The 18,172-nt window shown below is 39.9% G+C and overlaps 1 protein-coding gene across 1 annotated transcript in view; it reads right to left on the reverse strand.

Moving 5' to 3' along the window:
* Positions 1-1,668: 1,668 nt before the first annotated feature.
* BTBD9 (BTB domain containing 9) overlaps positions 1,669-18,172 on the reverse strand; it is a 145,015-nt gene continuing 128,511 nt past the window's right edge. Inside the window, exon 11 of the mRNA XM_081940840.1 lies at positions 1,669-3,440. Coding sequence (XP_081796966.1) covers positions 3,273-3,440 — 168 coding nt within the window. The 3' untranslated portion in view covers positions 1,669-3,272. The remainder of the gene's footprint in view (positions 3,441-18,172) is intronic.

The raw sequence follows: 18,172 nt of genomic DNA on the forward strand, positions 1-18,172 counted from the left end.
TTCCTTGAAAGACTAGCATAACTTGAGTCTCACAGATATTGCCCAATTTTAACAATCTATAAAAATAAAAATGAAATGTTTGTTCAAAATCTCAAATCTCCGAAGGTTCTTCACCGATTGCTTTGAAATTTTGACACAACATTGCATTCGAATACGCACGTTTTTATAGACGTATATTATATAGATGTCACACCTGTGACAGGTAAAAACATGCTTTTCTCCCCTCTCCTCCCACTGGGCCTTTGCCATCCCTCGGCCACCTCCCCCTGCCCTTAAGCCAGTCTCCCCCCGCCCAGCCCAGCGGAGCTCCAGAGGAGGCGGAGGTGGAGCATCTCTCAGCCTGGCCGGCCGCGCTCTCCACCACCCTCACAGCGAGCTAGCTACGGCCTCGCCAAGGCGGCTCTGATGGGGGGCGGTGGCGGTGTCAGCCTGAGGCGCAGTGGGGCTGGGGCGCCCGCTGGGTGCCGTGAGGCGGCAGCTGCAGTGGCGGCGGCATCTCTGGATGGGGCCACGGCTGGTGGGGGCTGCCTTGCGTCCTTTCTCCTCCTCCTCCTCCTGCTCCTCAGGGGATGCCAGCCGCCTCCTCTCGCCACTGCCACTGAGGGAAGCTGAGGGAAGCTGGGTTGGGGGCGGCGGCCACCTTCTCCTCCTCTCCTCCTCAGCCCGGCTGGGCCAGGGCCTGAGGGATGTGTCATCATAGTCGGTGGCGGCATCGGGCCTTCCGCCGGCCCCAATGCAGCAGCAGCCACAGCAGCCTGACTCAGCGGCGGAGGCGCGGGAGAGGAAGAAGATGGCACAGCCCGCGATGCTGCTTTGGCAGCCCAGCAGCAGCAGTAGCAGCAGCAGCACCGGCTTGGAGGACTTCCCGCCCGACCTGCTGGCCCAGCCAATGCTGCCTCCTCCGGCCTCCGATGCCGCCTCCATCTCGGTCTCCTCCTACCCTCCTGGGGCATCTTTGCCGCAGAGCCTGGCGCTGCTCTTGCAGGGAGGAGGAGACGCCGGAGATCTGGCAGGCACCCAGTTGAAGAAAAGCAGCTTCCATATCACCAGTGTGACACCAGCGCAGATCTCGGCCAGCCTCAGCTCCAACAATAGCATCGCCGAAGACACAGAGAGCTACGACGACCTGGACAAGTTGCACACCGAGGACTTCTCCTCCTCCGAGATCCTGGACGTCTCGCTCTCCCGGGCCACCGACTTGGGGGAGCCCGAGTGCAGCTCCTCCGAGGAGACGCTCAACAACTTCCATGAGGCCGACAGCCCTGACGCCATCTCTCCCAACCAGCTTCGCCCAGCCCAGCAGCCCCAAGGCCTGACCAACAGCAGCACCCACCTGCTGCCCCACTACGCCCATGGGAGACACCCCCAGCCTCCCTCCCACGCTGGGGTCTGGAGGGGTCCCATCCAGCCCATTGCGGGTATCTTGGAGGGCGCCAGGCCGGGGCCTGCGGGAGCGTCCTCTGTGGCAGATGCACAACTGCCCATTTGAAGATATACCAAAAGGTTTCATTCTCCAGTCTGTATGGATATCAATCGCTGCTAGGCTGTTCATTCATTAACTAAACACATACGTTGGTATTGTAATTCAAACTGCAATTCTTTTACCAGATTGGTTTATATAATAGTAGATGAAAAACTTCTTTTTAATTTATTGATCTGCAATAATAATTGTGATTTAATTCCTTTCAGTTTTATTATAAACAGCTTTTAGCAGAATGCAAGTACTTACATTTAACTATTGAAAAGTTATTTATAGATCACCATATTCAAAACAATTTGCACCAAATTATTTCACACAAATTAAAAAATAATTAACAATAATATTCTCCAGAATCACAAATTTCATTACAAATGCATTTCATTTCCTAACAGGATGAATGGCATTGATGTTCATGTGCAAATGTATAGGTTTTTTTTATCTTCCCCCCACCCCCCACCCCCGTGAGAAAAGAGGCAGAAAAAATAGAGAATGCTACATGAGAACATTTTAGACTAATCAAAAGCAACAATCTGATTAAAGTACAAATGATAGCTACTGCTTGAATGCAAATTACTCAAATGCAAATAAAATCCAAACATGAAATTCAATCCATGCATATGGCGATTCTATCAAAAGAGTCTCAGAACGACTTCTTTTAAAGTCATATTGGAATATTATTGTGCTTTTTTAAAACAAATATTTCAGTAAAATATTTATTAGATCTAGCAGATCTGGAGTGCAAAATGTGGAATAACCATTAGATGGCAGAAAACAAATGCAGATAACAACTCATTATTGCCATCTAACGATGACAGCTTTTTACAGCCCAGACCCGGTAGCCCAAATATAAATTGCTATCAATGTATTCCCATACATGAAGCTTAGCTGCAATATTTGTAAAAAAGAAAACGTTTTTCAAAAAAAAGAAATGTTTGGAAATATCGATCCCTGCTGCAGGAATAAAGCACTTTAATATTTTTTAACAGGATCAATATATTTCTCTTCTTGGGTACAAAGTAATCAGGGATAAAAAGTGACAATTTTATACATCATGTCAAATAGTTAAAAATTCCAATATTGTATTCCTGGATTGAATTGTTTTATGCACAATCTCTTCTTTAAGGGTTTTTCTCTGTCAGAGTAATGGAGTAAGATTATTAGATGCCCATCTATCAAATAGATCTATCTGTCAAGTGAAGTTACCACATATACCATGATAAAGGAGGAAATGTTTCATCAGAATACGATGGGAAAAAAGCAAGGAAAGAAACGTAGCTGTATAAATATATACACAGTGTGAAAATGATTTACAATTTACAAAGGATATGGATTAAGAATAAGTTAAATAAAAAGTGGTTTTCATAGGTTTTTTTTAATAAACATCTCAAAAAAGATTCATTTTTAATACTCCTTTTACAAGCACATGTAATAATATTTTTGATATGGTACACACAACCTATTTATATAATAAAATGATGTGGTTTTGCTTCTTTCTGGTCTATCTGATTTGGTTTGGTTTAAAGAGGTAGGGTACAAATAGGAAAGTTGATGAGAAAGAGTATTTTCTTCCCCCATTCTTCTGATTTTAATCAATGGAAAGTGCAATGTGGTGGCCCAGTTTTGTTACCAGGCAGCCTTATAAATCGAAGCACCTTTAGCTGCTTGATGCTATGATCTCCTTGAAAAGTTCATTCAGAAAGTGAAGAGGTGCTTGCAGGTTAAAAGTGAAAAACGTTTTTGTGGCACTGAGATTTCAAATGTTCTTCTCCATTCTCATAGAAATCTGCTGCAATTATGGATATGAAACAGATCCTGGGAGAGAATGCACAGAACTGGTGCTTGAAGCTTGAGGCGAGCCGGTTGCCAGGTGCTGTCCACCTGGGCCAGCATCTTCTTCATTAGTCTCTTCCTTCTGTAGAGTGTTTTGGGACGGGCATTCAAAATGTACACAATGGAATACCTGAAAGAACAACAGAGAAACTTAAATTATTAAAATAAAAGCACAAGCGTAGGTAGAGCTAAATGATTTAGCATCAACATGGAACATATAGATAACCAAACAACTTAATTTATTTAATTCTATCTCAATGGACTATATTCCATATTCGCTTCCTTCCCTCAACAACAATACGTAATTTAATATATGGTTATGCAGCACATTCAATTTGATGAGAAAAAATGTTTCAGGGCTACATGAGCATGTATATAGCTCTTTAAATAAAATATAACTTTCCCCAGATTATACTGCAACTTTTTAGGACAAAGTGCTATATAAGGCATTCTTCTTCTCTTCAGAACTGCTTCACAGCCTCAGTATCTATAAGGATCATCCTGACTTTAACATGATCCATTAGAAAAAGGAAAAGTAGACCAACAAACGAATACAAAACCTGTGCAATGCCAGGTTTCCAACGTGTTAACATAAGGGGGGCATTTCTATCTAGAAATAACCCTGATCTTTTTCTCCCTCACAATAAAAATGTACATACAACATATTTGTATGTGTCTACATGTAAGTGTAAGAAACCTGTGTCCAAAAGAGCATAGGACAAGAGAAATAATAATACATGGAAATAATACAAATTGATTAAAATCAATTGCCGTACAATAAACCATTTCCTTTTTAAAACTAATTTCCCACCACACATTCCAATCATAACCACACACAGAAAATTCACACTGATATACATAAAGCTACAAGCATACAACTGTTCTTGTCCCTACTTCTGGGAACAGAAAACAACAAACCCCAAGATAGTGAGAGAATCAAAGGGAAATAACAAAGGAAGGGAACAAAACTGGATGGTTATGAAGCAAGCAAAAGTTATGAAGTGAAGTATAAGCTCTATTTGGGCTTTACAAAAATTGTTAAATGCTCTCTTTTAAGTCCAATCTTCAAAAAAACCCACATTTTCTACAACAATGTCTGCAGTCATTAATTTGTATTCGGCAGCATCTTTTTTTCAATTTATATGAGAACCTTTTAACCATTATTTGGGGAAAAAGTAATCTTCCTATCAATATCTCAGGGCTATGTTCCCTAAATGTGATGAAGCTGACTATAATTTATAAAAGCCTAAGTGTTTAAAGGTGGTCCTCGTTTAATGACCATGTATTTAGCGACTGTTCAAACAACCGTGCCGAACAAGCGGTAGTTACAACCTGTCCTCCAAGTTCTGGCTGTGCAGCATTTTTGTGTTCACATGATTACAATCTGAGCAGTCAGTGCCTAGTTTACAATTACAACATCACAGCAAGCTGTGGTCATGTGATGACAAATTCTGATGCTTCATCGTGGCTATTTCCTTTGCTATGCTAATACCAAGAAAACATACAAAGTTGACTGAATTTTACAATTACTCACTTGATCATAAACAATTGGTACTTATTTTTTTCCGTCAGATTTTTCCAGATGTGTCTACTTACAATACTTTTCTAATTGCTGATGCATTTGCATTGTCTTTTCATTGCCCTAATAAAATTATAGATTAAGTTTTAAAATATTGTTTTAATTTGCTGTATTTTTGCTGTCTCAATTATTTATTTAATTTTGACAGAAAAATTAGATAATTGTGGCCAACATAAACTGCACTTTAATTCATAGTCTAAACTGAATGTCTAAGTATGAATAAATATTGGACTGCAAAAACATAATTCTTATGTTTCATAGCTGTGGTTTTATAGCCTATTTATAAAACTGGCAACAACTCTGGGAAAGCTCGACATGATATCAACTCTTTATCTAATAAAGACTTATATACTTAAAACATTCTTAAAGATCCATCTCATCCTGGGCACCCGTTTTTTGAACTATTACCATCTGACAGACAGTACAGGATAATAAAAACAAGGACAAATAGGCTGAAAAACAGCTTCCACCTCAGGGCAGAAACCATATTGAATTCTACTGTATAGTGCAATATTAATGCACTATCAAGTGTTTTCAATTCAATTGCATAGAATGCGAAGTATGTATGTTTATGTTTTATTTTTATAGTTATAATGTACACTGAAGATGACATTTAATTTCGCTGTACGAGGTCAATGACAATAAACTAAAATAACTAAATGTCTGACAGATCTAAATGTAAAGCACTATATTAAAAAATCCAAAATTGCAAAAGTGTTTGTTCCTCAGTAGAGAAGACTCCAACCATGTACATTAATAGTGTCATTTGTTGAATTCAAGCAGATTTATGAAGCAGAAAATGTTAATTTAGTGATCCCTAATATTATTGGTAAAGTATCTTTGTTATTGCTCTCTTTAAATGTGGAAAATGTTCTCTGAAACAAGAATTGTTCAAAAGAGTAAAACGTAGTATATGAATAAGTATATTTTTTTAAAGTGAAGTATTTTAAAGGTTTAATTTACAATTGATATAATCACCACGAGCCTATGGCAGACAGATAATTGTATTCCATGGTATAATGATCTTTATCCATATCTGTAAAGTAAAAATTTCTACACTGTGCCACTGAGAGAGCAGTATCTGCTCTGGTCAAAAGGAGTAGAATTTTGAATGAAAAGAAAAACAAAGTTTGATTTCGAATCAAGTGCAAATATGTTTTAATAAGCAACATCAAATGTATGCAAAAAAAATCCCTTCAATCTAGAACACTGGAAGGAAAGACATTTAACCAACTTTAATTATTTGACACAGCATGATAGAAACCTGCCCCTTTTTACTTTTGTGCCTACTTTGAAATAAAATAGGTGGTGTTTTGCACATCTGAGCTCTGTAAATTCAGCAATTGATTGGGGCTTCAGATTCACTGTTTCGGCTTGATCTCATCTGTAAGACTTTAAGACTTTAAATAGATATGTGAAGCACATCTATTGCCTTTAGCTCACTGAAAAATGGGAAATCCAGTAATTCCCTGATCATGTCACTGAACAAAAGCTTTGAAAGTTATCTCTCAGGCTCTTCGTTGGATACAGATATATCTTGTAAGAGATAATTTGTCAAAGACTTAAAAATATAGTCCTGATTGCTATTTGTTCTATAGATTTTTGGAAAAGACAACTAGATAATATGTGCCACTGGAGTGAGATTGTAAAGGCTTGAAGAACTTTAGTGCCACCAGTAGTATTAACCAAACTTGAAATTTAGTTAATACCACTTGAATGTGAATGATAAAACATGGTTAAAATGCTACCAGTTAAATAAAATTGCTAACTAAGGGGGAAAATATGTAATACACTTTTATGATTAACAGTAAACAATTCTGTCTGTCTGGACTTTTGCTTTAGATTGATGAGGAAAATGCTGATTTTTTAAGAAAAGTTTTTCCCCCCTTTTAAACACTACAGAAACAGATTAGCTAATAATATCCTATATCTTAACATCTTTCTGTTTATTGTTTAAAATACAAGTAAATCTCTTGTAAGGCACCGGAAGGAATCATTCCAATGACAGTACTTTGTCATCTTCTTCTCTAAAATATATATTTAACATTCCTGTTTAATCTGATGTCAATTAATTACACAAAATAACACCAGAAATGAATAAAAAATATCCAAGCAGTTTAAAACACCAGTACATACCTTGACCATGCCTCTCACTTTATTTCTATCTATGGATTGTAGAAATATTATCCCCAGCCCTCTTTTAATAGTAATAGGAAACCTTTATGATTTTAACTGACTGCCATCTCTTTGGAAGAGAGGGCTAAAACAAATAACTGATGTAACATCATCTTTTCAAGCATTAGAATACTTTTCCCTTTTCATCTTTGCTGCAGCCAAAAATCCAAGCAGCTTTTAAAGTGTCACTGAACATTGAGCAGGCATATTTAAGTAATAACTAGCCCCTGCATCATACAGTCTCTGTATGCTCTACATCACAATCCAGAAGCCTGACCATACATATCAAACCAGTACACCTTTAGACATGATGTTTTGTTGTTCAAAAAGATGTGCAGGCTGAGTAATTGAAGATACTTCTTTAAAGTCCAATAGCAATGGGCTGTTCCATTACTCAAGAATATATGTCATCATATATGTGACTTGAAGTTGTTTATATTTGATACTAGCTGATAACCCGGCGTTGCCCGTGTATTTATTTATAGGGGGGAAATGTCCGGACCAAACGTAATTTCTAATGTTGGATTTCCCCCATTATCAGATGGAGCCCCCTTGTGCAGTACTGTGAAGCTGTTACAATGGCAACTCCACTCCGCTGTACAGCAGATGCCATTGTAAGGCACAACAGACTGTATCTTAACAGAACACACATCCCAAGGGGTGTTAGGGGTATCTTACCCCCACAGTATTTTTTTCCAGTATGTAAGTCATCTGTGTACCAAGTTTGGTTGAAATTGCTCAAGGCAATCCAGAGTTATGCTGGAACACACACACACACACACACACACACAAACACACACACACACACACACACATTATTATTTTGGCTTGAAGGGCTGCCTGAATATGCTATTCTTGTTATTCCATCTCTGCTTGGATCCTCATGTTTATTAGAGAAATAGCACAAGGAAAATGTTCCTATTACAGGATGCTCTTGTAACTAAATGTTAACTGGGGAAGCGATGCATATTGTTACTGATTACTTAAATGCTGATATCTTCTTACTGATAAAATGACATAAATAAAGAAGAAAAGCAAAGAAAAAGAGAAAGGAAAAAATTCCTACTGTCAAAGTCCTCAAGAGATTGCTCATTTATTTATTTATTATTTTGTTTAGCTGTTACTTTGGCATGTACTTCCAATGTTCTATCTGTATTTACATTACAGCTCTTTCTTCAATTATCTGAATGATTTCTCATTTCTAAATGTGTGGATCTGCTGCTTTGAAGACACTTTGCGAAACACAATTTTCATTTTTTTTTTAACAACAGCTGCTGCCGTTTTTCTAACTATCACAATCTGGGAATTGAATTTCAGTAAATTGATCAGTTATCTCAAACAGAGTGCTTTTCATGGGAAAAGCTGCACAATCAATAGTTAAATCTGAAGGTCTGAAAGCTGCTTCAGCACAATTTTAGTATTTAATATATTAGCAATAATGATCCTGCCCTGGGCAGGTAATAATAACTTCTCATATAACTAACTAAATGTAATAAAATTATCATAACAAAATATATCCTAATAAACAGAAACACAACACTAATCACATAAAATAATCGGTTGAAGATATCTATGTCAAACAGATACACTGAAAACCAGCAACCCCAAGAAACAATTTTCTCTCTCAGAGGAAATATCAACCCATAAGCTGTATATGTGATATCAGCGAGCGTATTGGAAAATAACACCCATATTAATGCTAAATTAGGTTTATTATCTGAAGTCTTCCAGGAATTTTAGCCCTGAAGTATTTATGGCTTGAAAGGTCATATTCAGTGCTATTTATTTCTCTAATCAATTTAAAAGCCATCCAATTTACTCCTTCAACTCTAGGTAAGGAACAGGAAGTCCTTCAGTTACAGATAGCAATTGGGACCGCGACTGCTATCAATGAGCAATGTGGTCCTAAAACATGTGATGTGACCACAGCAATCCAGGCAGTTCTAGTTGTTGGAGTAACCCCAAACCTCATGGGATGAGAAGTGGGAAGTGTGGAGGGATTTCCTAAGAAGCAGCAACAGGGTAAGGGGAAAAAACAGGCTGCATGCACATTGGGGCTGAGGGCTGTTGTGCTGCAGTGCAAACGCTGCAAGCTTCAGAAGGCCAGAGAAGGAAGGTACTGTATACTGGACATGAAAGCATAGGAACAGCACTAGCAATAGCACTTACAGACTTATATACAGCTTCATAGTGCTTTACAGCCCTCTCTATGTGATTTACAGAGCCAACATATTGCCCCAACAATCTGGGTCTTCCTTTTACTGACCTCAAAAGGATGGAAGGCTGACCTTGAGCCAGTTAGGATTGAAGTGCTGGCAGATGGCAGAATTAGCCTGTTGTTGCTTTCTAACCACTGTGCTACCAGTAGGCTCTAAGAAGGCCCAGGATGGAAGGCATTGATGAGTGCATATGTGTGTTGGCATAGGGAGCCCCAGAAAAGGATGGTACCAATGGGTGTGTACAAATCAGTGACGTGCGGTGAGGTTTATGACTGGTAAGGCACTGACACAGTGCTGGGTTTCAAATATTTTTAGACTTGTGGACTTCAACTCCCAGAATTCCACAGCCAGGCATGCTCAGTTCCAATTTAAAGCGACAGCATTTGTTTTTCTCCTTTGCTCCTTCTTTCTTTTTCTTTTTCTTCTCCTTCCCCTCCTTCCTCCCTCTCTCCCTTCCTCCCCCTCTCTCAAACACACACACACACACACACACACACACACACACACACACACAGAAGTTGGATTGGACTATCTCTCCTACCCCTTCCCTCTCTCACTCACTCTCAAACAAACCTCCCCCCCACACAAAAAAGTTGGATTGGATATCTTTTCCAGTGGCTTGAAAGCAGCTCCTCTGCCATCCCCCCCCCCCATTTCCCTGCTGCCTTTCCCAAACACCTCCATCATTGCAAATGCGGCCTGCTGTCTGGGTGGGAAATGCCTGGAACACAATAAAGCCCACCCACCACCTCCTGCTGGCAGGCTGGGGTGAGAGGAGAGGCAGAGAAGCCGGAGGGGAGCCGATCTGAGCCTTCCAAAAGAAAGAGGCTGGGGGGAAGTGTGTGTACTACAGCATGGCTCTTTGCCTGGCTTCCTGCCTCCTCCTGTGGTCTCCTCAGTGCTTGCTTGTGCTCTCCCTCCCCAAGTGTAGTTTGATTGCAGGTGGAGCCACGTTGCCTTTTCAAACTTGTAATCAGTGAAGCTGGGCTAGATTTTTATATAGTTTTATCCAGCTGTGTGTGTGAGAGAGAGAAATGAATGGGGGCCTGGGGAGGAAGTCACTACACTTGGGGAGGGAGAGCACCAGTGAGGTTAAGCAGAGTCATCCACGGTGAGGCAGCAACTAGCTCAGCTTTTTCCTTTTTTTTTTCATGATGAGAGTTGTGAGGCTGTGCCTCACCTGCCTCACCTGACTGCACGTCACTGGTACAAATGTATAAGTGCACAGAGGCGAGGAGGGAGGATATGGAGGCACAGGAAGGGGAGGGTCTTGGAGGGTATGACTGAGCAAAAGGGGAAAGTGGGCACTTGTGTGTGTGCGTGTGCATATGTGTGGGTGCAGGGAGGCCACAGGAGGACACTGGTGGTACATGTGTGTGTAGAAGTGCTGGGAGGCCCAGGAATGAGGATGCTGATGGGCATGAGTGAGCAAAGGCGGAAAAAGGACGTGGTGCATACATATGTATGAGCAGGTAAAAGAAAAAGGAAGACATGGTTGAACGTTCACAGTGTTTGTAACCTGTTTGGTAACTTGGTAACTTGAGCTTCTAACAATCTGCAAACCAGAGAGAAATGGAAGGAAAGCAATGAGAGTTGTCACAGCTCAGGTTCAAGTGTCAGAGAATTGCATCAACTGGTCCAAATGTCAACCCAAGGACAGAATGAGAGCAAGGAGGACGAGCACAAGAGAACAATTTCAAAGCTGGAGAATTGTTGCCAATGGAGAGGCAAGAGCTTGGAGGCTATTCTTGATCAGGAGCACTGCTGCCCTCTCATGTCAAGGAGAAACATTTTTAAATCTTCCATTTTGCTTATGTATTCAGTCTAGTGACAATTTCAAAGGTATCCTTAAGTGACAGCAAGGAAAGATATTTAGTTGACAGCAACATATTCCAAACCTCAGACAATGGGGGCACATTCTTAATCTAGTTCATCAGTCAAGGTCTATCACCCAAGATAATAAAACTGCTTCAGTCCCATAACTCAGCCTAATGCTAGAATGAAGGGGATATCTATTTCATCCAAAAACTCTGGAGTTGAAAATCACTTATGAATTATGGGACCTGAAATTTTAAAGACTGGAAAGGTCACAGATCATGTATATCTGTGATATAGTTCTCAACCATTACAAGACTCAGCAGATACTAATCATAAAATAAACAGAGAATATCAGCTTTAGAATAAATCTTATATAAGAATCTTCTTTGGGACAAACAACATATACAGGAAACTAAATCTGGCACTAATATAAAAACATGTCTCCTGAGTTCTAAGTCAGCAATGTTCTAAATTTTTATAAGAAATCTTACAGGAATAACCAGGGGAAAAAAAGGCTAAGTATGAAAAAAAACCATAAGGATGATTGCAGCACTAAGTGAATTTGAGGAATATTAATGAGACAATAATCTTTTACAAGGGAAAAGCTGTAAAAAATTGGAACAAACATTGTAAGATCAAAGTAATGAAAGATACAAAATAAATAAGACTGAAACCCAACAGGCCTTTTCAAATATGTGAACATCATCTTGGTATGTGATGGAGATTGTACAATATGTATGCTTCCTACCCACTCCAGAAATTAATAGAGAAAAAATTCTGTTAACTAAATAAAGATATATAGCAGGCAACAGTACCTGTCCAACCACATTTAGGCTCAGAAGCTAAGCAGGTTTGGAAAATAGCCAAGGAATTCCAGACCTGTAGGCTACGATGGGAAACTGAAAAGCATCATAAGAGAAAGCAGTCACAAACCTCCTTTTATTCTTGCCAAGAAAACCCCATTACTTTGTCCAGACAGTCATCAATAGACAAACTCAGCTTGAGGGCATCTTCATTTTTAGTTTCTTCCAAACAAGAATCCAAGATGAAAAAAACATGAGATACTATTATCAAGCGTGACAACAGATTGCATGAGAAAGATAAAGAACAGCTGGAAAGAATCTGCATTTCCCAAGCAATTAAGAAATAATAATTATGCAACAACAATATGCATTTAAAGCAAGTTTAGTGTAATGGTTGAGTAAATCAGGTTAAAAACCAAGACCATGAATTGAGTTCTAGTTTTGTCTTAGGCACAAAGCCAGCTGGACCGTTGCCTCTCTCTTTGGCTCCAGGAAACAAGCAATACCAAACCATTTCTATCATGCCTTGCCAAGAAACTGCAGGGACTTGTCCAGGAGTCAAAAACTGATTCAAAGGCACACTTCCCCATAAGGTATTTAAGCATCTAAAGACTAAGTTGGAAGATAGAATTGATTGTATACAATGTTATATACCATCAGTCAACCTCTGCTACTGCCACTGAGTTTGCAGCAAAAGTTGACATGCATATCCCAAAGGAGATACTGAAGAAATCAAAATCAGGCTGAGAAAGTGATCCAGAAATCAAAGCATTAATAGCCTAACAAAACCTCACAGTTGCCTTGTATAAAACTGAAAATGCCACAGAAATATGAACAAATATTCCAAAAACATATTGGGGGGGGGAGGGGGGGCAGGAAGAAGGCAACATCAAAGAATCTCATTTATTAATCACAATTTTTGTTAGTCTTTGAAGCTGCTTATTAAAAGCAACACACCAGGTGGTAGGTACACTAGTATTAAATAGGCAAGAAAAAATATGAAGAAACAGAAATTTGTTAATAGCTAATAACTAGCACTACTTCACTGAAACTATAAAGTCAATTCATAAATACCAAGAAGTCTATGGAGATTCTCAATCATCCAGGACATAGTTGACCCAAAGGTGCTTTTTCAAGAGGCAACCTGACTTTCTTGTTTTTCTTTGAAGATGTTTCGCTTCTCACCCAAGAAGCTTCTTCAGCTCTAACTGGATGGTGGAGAATGGAAGGATTTATTCTACTTGCAGACAGCTGGTCATTTGCATTATTTTAGAGAGTTGTTGAGGCCACCTCCAGCTGTCAATGACCAGCTGTCTGCAAGCAGTTTAAATCCTTCCATTCTCCACCATCCAGTCAGAACTGAAGGAAGTCCAGTTGCCCCTTGAAAATGCACCTTTGGGATATACCAAGAAGCTTATGTACGATAAGTCCAATTGCATAGAGAATACAAAGATGAAACGAAGGACCAAAGAAACTGGCCAAGACCCTCATCTCCAGAACCAAACGCCTAGCCGACAAAGACCACCTGAAAACTGAATTACACAAACTCACAAATGTATTAATCTCCAATGGATTCCAAAGAAAAACAATCACCAACCTAATCCAAAAGGAAACTCCCCCCAAAACCCAAGACACAGAACAGGACAATGGCATCGCCCTCCTCCCTTACATCAAAGGCACCACAGATAAAATCAGCAAAATTCTCCACAAGCACAATATCAGGACAGCCTTCACCACTGACCAAAAAATAGCCAACATCTTAAGAAACCCCAAAGACAAAATCAAGCTGGAAAACCAAGGAGTCTACAAAATACCATGCAAAATCTGCCCGGCAATATATATAGGACAAACAAACAGGAGGGTAAATTCACGCATCACAGAACACAAGAACGCAGTAAGGAAAAAAAAGAAAAAACTTCCTCCCTTTTCCAGCACCTTAAAGCTACAGGACATGAAATCAACTTTGAAGGAGCCAGGTTAATCTCCAAAACAGAACACCTCAACAAGAGAATAATTATGGAAGCCATCGAAATAGAGAAACACCCCCACAATATGAATAAACGTGATGATACCTCCCGCCTACCAAACATCTGGAAACCAGCCCTAGCCAACAAACGAACACCACCCACCACCCAAGCTGTTACAATACAAAACAACAATGCACATACAGCCAGCACCAATCAGCACCAATCTACCAATCATGATACAACCACACAACCAATCACTCCACTTACTGAAACAAAGCCAGCACCCCATCCCCTCCCACCAAGATTTACAGAAAGACGGCAGCTCCGTTCCCATTTTAAGCCCAAGATTGAAGATGGCAGGTGAGACCCCCGAATGATTCAAGTAAAAAAGCGAAACTAAAATAAAACTATATGCTCAAGTGTCTGAAGAGCAAGAATATATATATATATATATATATATATATATATATATATTGTGTTACAACCCCTGGTATGCCTGAATATATATGCCTGAATATATATATATATATATATATATATATATATATATATATATATATATATATATATATATATATATATATATATATATATATATATATATATATATATATATATATATATATATATATATATATATATATATATATATATATATATATATATATATATGCTGGTTTTGTTGTGTTCGGATCTTTTCCCGTGTAAAGTTGAGATTGTCTTTGCAACGTTTCGGCAGGATCGCACCTGCCATCTTCAAGCGTAGGCTCAAAATGTGGGCTTAAAATGGGAACGGAGCTGCCGTCTTTCTGTAAGTCTTGGTGGGAGGGGATGGGGTGCTGGCTTTGTTTCAGTAAGCGGAATGATTGGTTGTGTGGTTGTATCATGATTGGTAGATTGGTGCTGATTGGTGCAGGCTGCGTGTGCATTGTTGTTTTGTATTATAACGGCTTGGGTGGTGGGTGGTGTTTGTTTGTTGGCTAGGGCTGGTTTCCAGATGTTTGGTAGGCGGGAGGTATCATCACGTTTGTTCATGCTGTGGGGGTGTTTCTCTATTTCGATGGCTTCCATGATTATTCTCTTGTGGAGGTGTTCTGTTTTGGAAATTAACCTGGCTCCTTCAAAGTTGATTTCATGTCCTGTAGCTTTAAGGTGCTGGAAAAGGGAAGAAGTTTTTTCTTTTTTTCTTACTGCCTTTTTGTGTTCTGTGATGCGTGCATTTATTCTCCTGTTTGTTTGTCCTATGTATATTGCTGGGCAGATTTTGCATAGTATTTCGTAGACTCCTTGGTTTTCTAGCTGGATTTTGTCTTTGGGGTTTTTTAAGATGTTGGCTATTTTTTGATCAGTGGTGAAGGCTGTCCTGATATTGTGCTTGTGGAGAATTTTGCTGATTTTATCTGTGGTGCCTTTGATGTAAGGGAGGAGGGCGATGCCATGGTCCTGTTCTGTATCTTGGTTTTTTGGGGGAGTCTCCTTTTGGATTAGGTTGGTGATTGTTTTTCTTTGGAATCCATTGGAGATTAATACATTTGTGAGTTTGTGTAATTCAGTTTTCAGGTGGTCTTTGTCAGCTAGGCGTTTGGTTCTGGAGATGAGGGTCTTGGCTACAGAGTTGATCTGTGCAGGGTGGTGATGGGATTGTGCATTTAAGTAGCGGTTGGTGTGTGTTTTTTTCTGGTAGATGGTGTGTCCTAGGGAGCCATTGGGTTTTTTGTAGATCTTAAGAAACCCCAAAGACAAAATCCAGCTAGAAAACCAAGGAGTCTACGAAATACCATGCAAAATCTGCCCAGCAATATACATAGGACAAACAAACAGGAGAATAAATGCACGCATCACAGAACACAAAAACGCAGTAAGAAAAAAAGAAAAAACTTCTTCCCTTTTCCAGCACCTTAAAGCTACAGGACATGAAATCAACTTTGAAGGAGCCAGGTTAATCTCCAAAACAGAACACCTCCACAAGAGAATAATCATGGAAGCCATTGAAATAGAGAAACACCCCCACAGCATGAACAAACGTGATGATACCTCCCGCCTACCAAACATCTGGAAACCAGCCCTAGCCAACAAACAAACACCACCCACCACCCAAGCCGTTATAATACAAAACAACAATGCACACGCAGCCTGCACCAATCAGCACCAATCTACCAATCATGATACAACCACACAACCAATCATTCCGCTTACTGAAACAAAGCCAGCACCCCATCCCCTCCCACCAAGACTTACAGAAAGACGGCAGCTCCGTTCCCATTTTAAGCCCACATTTTGAGCCTATGCTTGAAGATGGCAGGTGCGATCCTGCCGAAACGTTGCAAAGACAATCTCAACTTTACACGGGAAAAGACCCGAATACAACAAAACCAGCATACCTACACCCGTGAAAATCTACGCACACACACACACACACACACACACACACACACACACACACACACACATATATATATATATATATATATATATATATATATATATATATATATATATATAAATATTAATATACATATCATTTAGACACTTGATCATATAGTTTTATTTTAGTTTCGCTTTTTTACTTGAATCATTCGGGGGTCTATAGAGTTCTTGGTGTCTGAAGTTATATAAGTGAAAGCAAAAAACATGGCATTCCTCAATTATTTTTCAGTATAATTCACATCTTGCCTAGATAATCTATGTGCTCTTATTTTAATCAAAAGGATGCAATCTTGGAAATTGAATGCTCCGATTGGCTTAAAAAAATATGCAAAAATAAAATATACAAAAGCATACAGATTCCAGTAGCACAATGAACAACCACTTCTAAGATCAAAGCATCTTCTACTATAAAATAACGTGTTTCCCCAAAATTACAACATGTCCTGATAATAAGTCCATGCCATATTTTTCTTGTGGGCAAAAATATACGCAGGCAGCCCACAACCATAGACCGTAGTCCCAGAGTGGCCGCTGCCGAAAGACTCGGCAGCGGATCTCCGGAATTTGGAAGCTGGTTATGCTCAGAGAATGGCGGCAGCGGGGCAGTGGCGCCCTGGCCCAGCCCTGCAGGGAGAGTTGGCCATGGTGAGGAAGGGAGGCACGCGAGGTGGAGGCAGAACAAGCGCTTGCGACAGCGCAACACAGCTATTTGCCCCTGACAGGGCAGCGCCTCGCGTGCCCTGACAAATGGCTCAGTGTGCCACTTGTGGCACACGTGCCATAGGTTCACCATCACAGCTCTAGCATATCAAGAAAGCAGCCTCCATCCCCACCCCCACCTCAATCTGCCTGCCAAACCTGCCCCCTTTTAAGTCCTTTACAAAGAGGACATAAATATCAACCACAAATGTTCTAGTGCAGCTAAGATATCTCCAGATATCCTGGTATGCTTGGGGCAGCAGGCAAAAGAAAAACAAAATCTAACTTTTAAACTTTGAAGAACTCCCAAAATAATTTCAGCCATTGCAGCTTTTCTGTCTGCAAACACTTGATATGCCAACAAAATCTCTGATCTGCTGTGGTCACTCAATTGCAATTACTCATATGCAGATCCTTTCATCTTTCTGACTTGATCCTGGGAAGATGAATGGAATCCTTGGCAACACTTAGAATAAAGAGAATAGGTTGTTTCCTATTAAATTAGCTTATCACTAGATAGATGTTCAATTCACTGTAACTTTAATAGTAAATTATTTCTCCTAGAGATTTTCTATACTCAATTTGCAAATATTCAAATTCAAATTACACAGGTGATGCATCACTTTTGCAATATTGCATGTCAATGCTAAACTCTCAGAAACCACATAGACAAATTTTATCCATGACAATCCATCTCTAAACCAGTGCTTCTTGGCTTTTTAAGCTTTTTTCAATAACTTTAAGTAGTGTTATGTATATGTATCAGTGGTGGGTTCCTGCCAGTTCTAACCTCTTCTATAGAAGAGGTTCCACAAATCTACGTTTAGTACCAGTTCCAGCTCCCTCCCCCCGTCCGTCCGCACATCATTAAGATGAAGAGCGAGAGGAGGAATTGTGGGAGTTGAAGTCCACAAGTCTTAAAGCTGTCAAGTTTGAACACCCCTGGGTTTTTTTTCTAAAGTGTTAGGGGTGCAAGGGTCTTTTAACTTGACAGCTTTAAGACTTGCGTAATTCAAATGCCAGTTTCTGAGCCAACATTTTGGTTGCTAAGCAAGAGCTTAAGTGAGTTTCACCACATTTTATAAGTTGGCCACGCCCACCCAGTCACATGGCTGGCAAGCCACTCCTACCCGGTCACATGGTCAGCAAGCCACTCCCACAAAGCAGGCCACACC

Source organism: Natrix helvetica (assembly GCF_964273705.1).
Source record: "Natrix helvetica genome assembly, chromosome: 2".
NCBI classification, from domain to species: domain Eukaryota; kingdom Metazoa; phylum Chordata; class Lepidosauria; order Squamata; family Natricidae; genus Natrix; species Natrix helvetica.